The 11521-nt window shown below is 45.1% G+C and overlaps 1 protein-coding gene across 7 annotated transcripts in view; it reads right to left on the bottom strand.

Moving 5' to 3' along the window:
• Positions 1-558: 558 nt before the first annotated feature.
• LOC102475727 (phospholipid-transporting ATPase FetA) overlaps positions 559-11521 on the bottom strand; it is a 156083-nt gene continuing 145120 nt past the window's right edge. For 4 of the 7 annotated variants that reach the window (XM_006143185.2, XM_006143187.2, XM_006143186.2 and 1 more), the window contains 9 exons: positions 10114-10219; positions 9313-9460; positions 8577-8760; positions 7210-7433; positions 5539-5622; positions 3643-3888; positions 3330-3468; positions 1669-1799; positions 560-1572 (listed from right to left, as the gene is read on the bottom strand). In XM_006143185.2, the coding sequence (XP_006143247.1) occupies positions 1390-1572; positions 1669-1799; positions 3330-3468; positions 3643-3888; positions 5539-5622; positions 7210-7433; positions 8577-8760; positions 9313-9460; positions 10114-10219 (1445 nt within the window). In that variant the 3' untranslated portion in view covers positions 560-1389. Of the gene's footprint in view, positions 1573-1668; positions 1800-3329; positions 3469-3642; positions 3889-5538; positions 5623-7209; positions 7434-8576; positions 8761-9312; positions 9461-10113; positions 10220-11521 lie in introns of those variants that run through there. The other 3 variants (XM_006143188.2, XM_006143192.2, XM_006143191.2) reach the window with 3 other exon arrangements.

Here is an 11521-nt window from a genome sequence, read left to right as displayed (position 1 = left end):
GGACCAGCAGTTAGCATAATGGCTATGTCGCTGGACTCCCATGTAGTCGACTGCAGTTTGCATCCTGGACCTGGTGGCTTAAAACTCACGCCGGGCGCGTGTGCGTGCGTGCCCAAGATCCCGAGAGGAGAATGGAGGAGAGGGGATTGTGGCATGGCCATCCCCCCTGGGGGCTGATTTCTTGCTTTCTGTCTCTCTGTCTCTGTCTGTCTGGTGAGTGCATGTGCCCTATAGCAAAAACCTTAAAAAAAAAAAAAAAAGAAAAAGAAAAAAACACAGGGAATGATGAGCAGAGAACCTGGGACTGGGCTTTAGGAGCGAATATTTAGGGCATACAAAGAAAACAGAGCTGTGTGGTTAAAATGTGACTATACTGAAATCAAGGTAGAGTTTAGTAAGAGAAGGAAAAAAAAAAGTGGAGTGGAGCTGAAAAAGAAGAGAAAGGGGGAAAAAGAAGAAATAATAGTCTAATTTGAGGGGGAGGCTGGTGGGAGCCTACAGACCAACGATATCACTGTGGCCCTAACAGATACACAAATCTCTTCACTCCAAAGTAAGAAATTTATTGTTCCATAAACTTCTGAGAAATAATTTTCCAAGTACATACAATTTTTTTTCTCAAAATAATTTTACAAAGTGAAGGCAAATGCTCAACAACTGTGGCTTGCATCCCTTTATGAAAAGATGTTTTAACGAATCTCTTACAGTTTACCCCTCCCTGTTCTGAGGCCTGAATAGGTGTCAGTTCTTGGGTCAAAGGGGTCAAAGGAAGGGGAAGAAGGCAAAACCTTCAGTTGTCCAATCTAATCAGGAACTGCTGCCTTTTTGTTTGTTTGTTTGTTTTCCATTTGGTCCAGAAACTCCTTCAGTTTAAGAACTCTTCACAGCTGCCTCCTTGGTTTGTTACCCAGGGCCGAGAAGAGACTCACTCTGAATCTCCCAGATAAACCCAGGAAGGGTGCCTGGGTCAGAATACGCGTGGGGTTCTTGGAAAGTTTATGGTTGCTCTTGTTTGGGGAAATAGAGCCCAAAGTATGATTCTTAGGTCTTATTTCTTTTCCCTTACCCACACTGTCTCTTTTCACTCCTTACTTGCGCCTTTGCTTTATCTGGGAGGAAAACTTGGAAGGGATGGAAGAGGAGAAGCAAGAAGTTGCATTTTCTTGAAATGTTGCCACTCTGGCAGGTAGTCTGGATGCTCTCTCCTACTTTTCCTTGTCTTACTTGGGCACAGCCTGCCGGGGAACGAAGAGACTGAGCCCCTATGGTGACAGCAGAGGGGCAGGTTTATGCTGATTGCCCAGGGACCCTAGTCCCTGTTTAATAAATTACGTAAATACAAGGGAGAAAGAGCAATGATGGACTCCTTTGGGATTTCCCTAAAGACTTCTACTTTTTAAAAGGAAAGCTAGTTTTTTTGAGCGCCTTGGTCGTCTTGCCAGATGTGATGAGGGCCCCAAAGCCTTGTTTGTGGGAGAATGCATAGGCAGATCGTCGAGCACTTGCATGCTTCAGCTTAGCCTGGATGGGGAGTGGCTGTGGATGTTTCATGCAATGAATTCTGTCAAAAATCTATAACCAGAACATAGGGGACAGAGTTTCCATTCATACAGGCAAAAGCAAAAAGAGTTATGAATTCTATCTGGGTAGATTATTTGTTTTGCTCACCTTGTCCACGCTGATGGGCCAGCATAGCGGTTTGAGAAACTGGTGCCCTATCACAGGCAAAACACAGAAGATTATGCTGAGGATAATGCTCAGCCACATCTGTGGCTGGTTCATAGTGTTCCTGGCTACACCTGTAAACAACGAGATAAGAGCAGACAACCTGAGACAGTATCTGCAGGTGGGGCCACGGGTGGGCGGTGTCAGCCAAAATTAGAAACTTCTCCAGTCAGAAGGACGAAGTTACTAATTTAAAGACAGTCTAGTCTGCTGAGAAATGATATAAATGCAAAAGAAATGGCAATTGCAGGGGGCGGGGGCAGTAGGTGGCGTGGTGGTTAAGGGTGCTAGACTCCCGCATGGCCGTCCACGGTTCAAGTCTTGGATCTGGTGGCTTGCTTTCTCACGTTCCCTCTCTCACTCTGTCCTTCTTTGGTCAAGTAAATAAATAAATACATAAATAAATAAAGTTAAAATAATATTTTTTTTGGAGAGGTTTTCGCTATAGGGTGCGTGCGCTCGCCAGACAGACAGAGACAGACAGAGAGAGACAGAGAGATAGAAAGCGAGAAATCACCCCTCAGGGGGGATGGTCATGCCGCAATCCCTTCTCCTCCATTCTCCTCTTGGGATCTTGGGCATGCACGCACACGCGCCCGGCGTGAGTTTTAAGCCACCGGGTCCGGGACGCGAACCATGGTCAACTACGTGGGAGTCCAGCAACATAGCCATTATGCTAAATACTGGTTCCCAAAATAATTCTTTTTTAAAAGAAGAATTAGAAATTGAGTCCACTGTGCACTGAAGTCACCGTGTATTCATGTATCTTTGTCTCCCCCTAATGGCAGGGCAAGGCATCAGGAGAGTGGGGGCAGGTTATGAGGGAATCCTAGAGTACTAGCCTGAATACTAAAAAAAAGATAGAAAGCTTTGAAGGAGAAAACATGAGTTAGTGGCTGACCAGGGGTGGGAGCCAACCATATCTACTAAGCTATTCTCTATGTATCTTGTCCTCATCAAAGTGGAGATGAGAAAAGGAAATTAATACGGAAGACAATAGGGCACTATGCCATAGTGTAAAGGACAGTGGACTGGAACCAGGAGACCTGACTTGAGTCATTTAACTAAAAATATTCCAGTCTCTAAATGGTGCCAACAATCTTGCTCTGCCTACCTCACAGAATGTTTGTAAAGATCAAGTTAAATAAGAAATTTGAAAGTGTTTAATAAGGTACAATATTTCCCAGTTAGACTTTGAGTCTTTGTAGAGCTGAGACCACATCTTTTTTTAATTTTATTTTCAAATTTTGCCAAAGGGTATGTGTACTTTCCAGAGATTGAGAGAGAGAGAAAGAAAGAAACACCCTCTTCCCCCCATGGGGGATAGTCACACCTCAATCTTTTCTCCTCCATCTCTCCCTCCTGTCTGAATTTTGGGCATGTACATGGGTCTGGGACTCGAATCACACGGCTGGCCATGTGAGATCTTGTTGCCTTAGCCACCACACCAGCAGCTGGCTCTAGAGATCATGTCTTATTCATATCTTTAGCCATAGAGCCTTGCACATAGTAATAGCTTCTCAGTAAATATCTACTAAATGAATCTATTTGGTTCACTGCCTCCCCAATTCCCCCCTAGCCTCCCATACTGGGCAAGGCCTTACCTAGGAACTGGAAGATGTTGGGGAATACTAGGCACAAGCCATCACTGTACAGGAGGAATAAGATGCAAAAGTAGAAAGTCAGGCTACCCCAGATAAAGAAGTGGCTTATCACCGTCCAGTAGGTTATCTTCAAGGCAATCTGAAAAGCACCTTCTTATGTGTAATACTCTATAGCTGGGACCTATCAGCCACCTCCCTTCTCCACTTCTGTAATGGAGGATGCTCCCTCCCCAACCTCCCTCCCTACCTCCCTCCCTCTTTTCCAGACAGTCTCCCCACCCAGTCCCCTTACCCCTACCACCACTGGCCACACCTGCATTGTGACCACTGAGATCAAGGAGGTCTGCACTATCAGAGAGAAGGACTGGTAGTCGGAGATGTCCTTCCCATCACCACGCTCTGAGTTGTAAATGATCGCCATGGGGACAAAGAACAGCACGAAGGAACTGTAGATCCCATGCATTAAACACTTCACAAATTCTTTCTTGTTGAAATAGAGGTTGTGCTGGCCTGGTTCATAAAGCTCTGGGAAACGAAGGCTCCATGTTTCATTCACATCCTGGAAGCACCAGAAGGAAGGAGGCTCAGGGTTTCTCCTCAGATGATCCCATCTTTATCAGATTAGAGGCTTCTCCCCTCACGGAATCTGCTGCCAGTGTGCCTAGAAGCTTCCTCATGGATTACTTGAGAAGCAGAACCAGAGAACAGAGCAGTGACCACAGACCTTCCTGATGTACTATTCTCTGGGTAGTGGAAGAAAACTAGGGGAAGGTCAAAAGAAAGCTAGGAATGACTTGGAGGTAGTTAGGACTGGGGAGTTATGAAAGGGAGTGATTAGGCTTGGGCATAGCTGAAAGGGAGGACTAGAGCTTGGGATGGGGGAGGCAGTTGAGACATGCATCTCCAGGTTTAAATGCTCCTTTAGGTGAATATTCTCTGTCAAAAGTCAGTGGGGGCAGAAGGAGAAGCCAATGGGAACCCATTAGCCTCTTAGAGGTATGCATGGTCTGTAATGTCTCTCTCTCTCTTTTTTTTTTTGGGGGGGGGGAGGGTTTTGCTACCATTTTTTTGTTTTTGGGGGGGGGGGAGGTTTTTGCTACAGGGCACGTGCACTCGCCAGTCAGACAGAGACATAGTAGAGACAGAAAGTGAGAAATCACCCCCCAGAGGGGATGGCTACGCCACAATCCCTTCTCCTCCATTCTCCTCTCGGGAACTTGGGCACGCACATACACACGCCTGGCGTGAGTTTTAAGCCACTGGGTCCGGGACATGAACTGTGGTCAACTACATGGGAGTCCAACGACATAGCCATTACACTAACTGCTGGTTCCTCTCTCTCATTCTTATAGCACTGGTGAACTCAAGGTGAATGGGCTCTCTATGTGGATGACATTGGATTTTCTTCATCACCTAATTCTGAAACTTTGGATAACAAACTTAGGGGTTGGCTTCAGAGGTGGATCCTGAGTTAGACCCCTTAATCTGGATTGTTGAGTTACACGGCCCATTCTTCTTGCTGTTCTGAGGTTGGCAGCTACCTTTAGAATTTCCTTTAGAGCCACTACCCTGATAGAAATCAGGAACTATGATCTCATGATGTCCTGTTTCAGCTACTTTATTCCTCTCCGGAGGCTCCTTTTCTACGCCATGTGCCTAGGACTAGGAATTGAAGTAGTAAAGGGAGAGGTGGAGTATTAAGACCCTCAACATTCAGGGAATTTCTTATAGGAATAGAAGATATCCCCTATGCTGTCTCCCTATGACATAAGGTATCTTACTCTACTCCCCTGCCTGGCCTTCAGGACAACCACTGTCTTCCTGCTTTGACTTATCTCATCTTCTTTTTATCCCTGAATGGGATCTCTCCTTTCTTTAAGTCCAGTCCTGCCCCAATAGCTCTTTCTTTTTGCTACTTTTGTATACATTCAATTTACTATGCAGTACAATTTCTATGTTTCCGTGAAGATAAAATTGACATAGAAAAACTCAGATTTCTAAAATTGATGATTATTCTCTGTGAAGGAAGAATTCTTTACATTATCTTATGATACTTATCCAAGTGATAAACTCCCTCCCCTGCTCTAGAAATTGTTCACTTTACACTTGGTTTTGTTGAGTTCAGCTCTTTCTGTCTTCTTTACTCTTGAGAATACTCAAGGACCCAGGGGCTTCAGTCCTGACTTGGAAGCTTGACACTGGGTCTTACCTGATCAAACAGACTCATGCCCAGGACAGGGAGAGAGGTGTAGATCATATTGTAACAGGCGATAAACCAGTTATCATAAACTGTCTGGAAGAATAGCAAGGATATTTTTGTTAGATTCTTCTCTTTTCCAAAGTCCCAGCTCCACCTCCAGGTCCAAGATAGCACCCTAACCCACTGCCTAACCTCTGTTACACTAACCTAGACCAGGATTTGTATCTTTTTCTTTTTGAGAAGTTTTTGCTATATGGCATGTGCGCTCGCCAGAGAGACAGAGACAGAGAGACAGAAAGCGAGAAATCACCCCCCCCCAGGGGGGATGGCCATGTTGCAATCCCTTCTCCTCCATTCTCCTCTCGGGATCTTGGGCACGCATGCACATGCGCCCGGCATGAGTTTTAAGCCACTGGGTCCGGTTCACAAACTGTGGTCGACTACGTGGGAGTCCAGTGACATAGCCATTATGCTAACTGCTGGCCCCCAGGATTTGTATCTAAGAATTCTTCCTGAGAAGGCTGACTCCCCAATAGCTATTTGATCCTACTCTATTTAGAATCCTGGATCCCGGGCTGGGGCAAAGTGACAAGTTTTCAAGATCAATCTAAACCAACCTTACTATAATCTGTATTGCCTCTCCCTGTACAGAAAGGATCCAAGTGACTACTGAGAGTGCTCGTTGTACTCCTGCATTCCCAGGCATTCTCAGTAGTCACTGGGCTATTTTCTTTATCTGTTTGATGACATTCATCCACAGTAGTGGACAGCTCCTAACATCGGCAATCAGAATAAAGCCCATGACCCATTCCCAGCTGGGTATTCACACTGGTGCCTAGAGAGGAACCCTCACCTTACTAGCCACAAGAGGTCAGTAGTAACTCATACATAGATACACACACATCTCACAAACCATAAACCAGCTTCACCCATAAACCAGACTTATGCTAGGACCTGGGAGTGTCCAGGTATACTGCTATATGCAGATTGGTGTGTTTTCTCTGAAGGCAACAGCAAAAGAACCTCCCAAGATAATCATTCCTGAGGTTATTTCTCTCAGGAATTCTTGAGAGACTCCTGAAAAAACTTCTCATAGGAAAAGGACCTCTCTTAGAACATCAAAATTCATGTTTCACTTCTCCCTACTAGGCTGCGGAGATATTCAACAGAGCAACAACTGTGTGTGTGTTGGAGACAGACACTCAGTAGTCAAAGTGGGGAAGGAGAAGTAGAGGGAAGCTGTATGTCTAAGTATGGCTCCAGGTGAATGCCATCATCAGCCTGCAGGCATAACCCAGAGACTCCATGAAGCTCAGCCTGTTCCATAAAGACTATTCTAGTGGCTAAGAAAACGGTCACATCCAGGAATGCGACATACATATGTTTGGAAACTAGGTCTTTGTGTCAGGGAAAAAGGTGGAAACAGTTTATGGAAAAGTTCTGAAGTAGGAGTCAGGTTAAATCAGAGCCAGGCCAAAATATTGATAATTATGGTTTGGACATCTAAGCTTAGTGTAAGGTTGGGACATTGATGGAGTCAGCGTGTGTGAAGAGCTATATGAATAAATGGCAGCATGTCATAATCCATCTCTAGAGGAGAAAAAAGGTCTGAGCTGGCTGAATAAAGGGGTGACTAAAGACCCAGTTGACCAGAGTGGAGATTGCCACCTGATGTCCTACCTGTGCAGAGAAGCCATTGAAGAAGGCATACCAGAAGTGTACTATGGTGAAGGCAAAGTTCTTGTAAAAGAAGTAGCTGAGAAACTTGCACATGCGATTATAAGACCAACGGCCATGAACCAAGAGTAGACGCTGAAGATAGCAGAACTGGCAGAAGGCGAAGTCACTGTTGAGCATGGCCTGCATCCCCTCCTGGCCGCTGATGCCAACCCCAATGTGGGCAACTGCAATGAAACCCCAGAAATTTCTCAGTCACAGACCTTGTTTGCTGGGCTGCCAGCCTGGGAAGTATAAAAGGAAGACACAGATGATGTACAACCCCCTTATTTTACATGTGGAAAATATTATTAGGTCCAGCTCAGAATGGCTGTCCCTTGGTGGGGAATTTTCTCCTTAATGGGTAACCCTTCCCCTGGAGGTTGGAAAATAGCACCTTCTGCCCATTGTTTTGGATCTGTCACTCAAGAATGTCTGGCATGGCTAGTACTGGAAAGCTGCCCTGAATGTTCTCTGCCCCTACGCTAGCCATCTGAGTTCTTTCCTACTGTCCAAGTGCTGAGATGAAAATTTTTTGTTATCTTTGGAAATTAAGTTTATCTAAGCACAGTCCAAGTATTATTAGAAGTATGTCAGTGAGAAAAAAGTTATTCTTGTACGGTGACCTTTTCTGACTAAAGCAAGGTTTATATGTGATGGAAGATAACACTGAAGTTCCAAAAAGCTCTAATTAGTCTGGTAATTTACTATTCTTCTGGCCAAATTCACTGATCTTCTACTATGTATATACCTATTGCATTGCATAATGGGATTATTGAAACCTCTAAAGCCTTGAAACCCAGAGACATTCTAGAAACTGGGGAAGAGATCAAGAACATTTCCTAGTATTGAAGCTGAGGCTGGAATGTCTGCTAGCGTTTCCTGTATGGGGAGGAGAGGTTGGATTAGAAGACCTACGCATTGCTGAAAGCTAAGAGAATTCACCTGAAATTAAAACCAGTAAATTTCAACTACTTGCTTCTATAGGTCCCAAATAAGTCACTAAGTTACCTATTCTCTTCCAGCCAGGGGAGCCAAAGCAGGCTCTTAGGAACATAGCCTAGGAGTGTGTACTTACATTCATAGTGTAAGTGCATGTGTCTGAATGTGTATGTGTGCCTGTGAAAACGTGCCGATTCTGCATGTGTAAGTAGGTAAGGGTGCAGGTGTAGAGAAGCTTGAATGGAGCTGCAAAGCAGTATAGATGTATAATGCATATAATAGGCAGGGGTGCAAGCCAGACCACAGTACCACTCACATCAGTTTTGCCCACTGAGGAAGGAAAGGGCAAGCCATGGCTGGGGTCTACTGCCCTCCTTCCCCTCACATGCCTTTGATCATGCTGACGTCATTGGCTCCATCTCCGATGGCTAGTGTCACCACCTTCTTGTACCTCTTCACTAGCTCTACCACCTGGGCCTTCTGAAGGGGTGTCATCCGGCAGCAGACCACCCCCTTGCACATGCATGCCGTTCGCAGCAGTTCCAACTCCAGGTTCCCTTCTAGAGCACAGGCCTGCAGCACCAAGACACACCTGCTCTTTAGGTTGCCAGGAAAGGCTCTTGGGGCAGGATCTTCCCAGGCCATTCCCCTTCCCTCCATACTCTCCTGTCCATCACAGGGCAGGCAGAGCTAGCTGCTCCTGAGGTGCCTCACCCCAAGGGAGGTCAAGCCTCTGAGTCAGTTCTAGGCATCCTCACATCTGATGCAGCCTCCAATGGGATATTGGTTAGGGCCAGTCACTGGATCAAGTCAGTTGATGGGGCTATCAGGACAAGTAAGTTGGAGGTCCTGGTTCTGTGCACTTTGTCCCTTCCTTGAAGTGACAGGCCATGTCAGTAGTAAAGAATTTGGATAAAGGAAGGAGTATGGCCTTGGATTTTTTTCTTCTCATTTATTCCTGCCTAGAAAAGCCTGGGGAAAGGTGTCTTTCAGGCAAAGTTATTTGAAGGGGAAATAGAATGACTCATAGACTAAGGAAGGAATCTTGAAATTTCTCTGAAGTAGATTGGACCCAGAAAGAAAACCCCTTAGAAGAAAACAGAGTTGTAGCTCTGTGTTGCCCACCAGACTGTAGCCATTGATGACCAAGCCATAGTTGCCATTGGGCACCTCCTCAGGTAATTTGAAGGACATGTTGGGCTTCATGGTGACGTAAGTGTTTACTGAGTCTGATTCCAGTAGAGACTCAGGTTTCATCTTGTTCCTTGCTGTCCTGAAAGTTAAGAGTAGTGGTCAGAGTCTTATCTGAAATCCCAAAGTTTAGGAAGGAAATATGTCCCAGGTTCAATGTGGGCAAGAGGGGCACAGGACCTCTACAAAATACCAGCCAAAACCTAAGACTCAACTGCCTCCTGAGGCCTGCCACTGCCTTATATCCCTGGTCATCCACACTCCATACTTCTCTATCCCTCATACTCCAACTGCTTTAACCCAAAGGCTTTTTTATAAAATTCTCTCAAATATTTTAGATTTTTTTTTTGAGAGTTTTTTTTTGCTATAGGGCACGTGCGCTCGCCAGACAGACAGAGACATAGAGACAGAAAGCGAGAAATCACCCCCCAGGGGGGATGGTCACACCGCAATCCCTTCTCCTCCATTCTCCTCTCAGGATCTTGGGCACGCACGCACACGCGCCCGGCGTGAGTTTTAAGCCACTGGGTCTGGGATGCGAACCACGGTCGACTACGTGGGAGCCCAGCGACACAGCCATTATGCTAACTGCTGGTTCCCAATATTTTAGTTTTTTTGTTTTCCCTTTCTCCATGTCTTTACTGTTCCTTTTGGTAGTATTAGGGCCACACTGGAAGAACAGATGGGTGGGCAATCTTGGGTCCAAGGATTGGTTGTGACCACTCTCATCCTTACCTGAGTTCTTTCTGAATAGTCTCCACATCTTTGCCTTCGACCACAAATACTCCATCCATTTCATCCTCAAATATATGAGAGGAGTATGCAATGTTCACAGCAGTCTCTACAGGAAATGGAAAACACAGGGTCTCATCTTGGCTGGTCTTTATAGACAGGACAGGACTCTATAGTTTATAGGTACCTAGATTCTCACAGTGGATTGCAGAGCCCATTTGTCCACATTTGCCACAGATGTAGTCAAAGCGTATTTTTCATGAGCCAGTGGAGACCATATTCAAACATCTGTCTACCTGGTACAGACTTGCAAGTTATTTATCAATAAGCAGGATAATTCTGACTTAGCTTTGTCTAGAAAGTTTATCCCTATTTCTTAAAGCAATTCCTGTCTCTATTCACTTCCCCAGGCAATCAGGATGCATTTCTTTCTACGCTAGATTTTGTGGGAGACTGAGACGTGTTTATGTTTTAGTCTTCCCTTATACCAAGAAATTTGAAATTTGGAATACATTTATACTAAGAAAAAAATACTTTAAAAAATTAGGTCCTGAACCCTGTTTATAGATGGTATCAGAATTCAGAGGAGAGATAGCAATTGTCAAAAACTTTTAAGGAGTTTTATACATTTTATACATTCTGAAGGATATATAAAACTGGTTAGGGGAAGGAAAAGGCATTTCTTTCTTTTTTTTTTAAAGTTTTTTTTTGCCATAGGGCACATGGGCTCCCAGAGAGAAACAGAGATAGAGAGACAGAAAGTGAGATATAACTCCTCCAGGGGCAATGACCACACCATGATCCCTTCTTTTGTTCTCTTGGAATTTTGGGCATGCATGCATACATGCCCAGCATGATTTTCAAGCCACTGGATCTGGGACTTGAACCACAACAGATTATCAAGGTCTCAAAGGCCAGATAGAGGAGTCTGACCTTTACAGTATGGAGTCACTGTAGGCCCTTGAGCAGAGGAGTAACATCATAAAATCAATATGTTTAAGAAAGATTAAATTTATGGTTATATGAAGGCTATGTTGAAATGAATAAGGGCAAGGGATAGATCAAAGTTTTTGCAGAAGTACAGCCAACAGAGATGAAGGCTGAAGCAGCGTGGTAGCACAATCAGAACTTTCAGATTAATTAGTGGGACATGGTGTGAGAGTGAGGTTTTAGAACAAGAGAGAGGCTACGGTAAAAGACAGCTTTGAGGGAACCAGCAGTTAGCGTAATGGCTATGTCACTGGACTCCCATGTAGTTGACCGCGGTTCGCGTCCCGGACCCGGTGGCTTAGAACTCACGCCGGGCGCATGTGCGTGTGAGCCCAAGATCCCGAGAGGAGAATGGAGGAGAAGGGATTGCGGCGTGACCATCCCCCCTGGGGGGTGATTTCTCGCTTTCTGTCTCTCTGTC

The sequence above is a fragment of the Tupaia chinensis genome, unplaced genomic scaffold (genome assembly GCF_000334495.1).
Source record: "Tupaia chinensis unplaced genomic scaffold, TupChi_1.0 Scaffold000093_1, whole genome shotgun sequence".
Classification (NCBI taxonomy): domain Eukaryota; kingdom Metazoa; phylum Chordata; class Mammalia; order Scandentia; family Tupaiidae; genus Tupaia; species Tupaia belangeri.
Note: the sequence above shows the minus strand (reverse complement) of the source record. Positions and strands in the feature narration are given on the sequence as shown.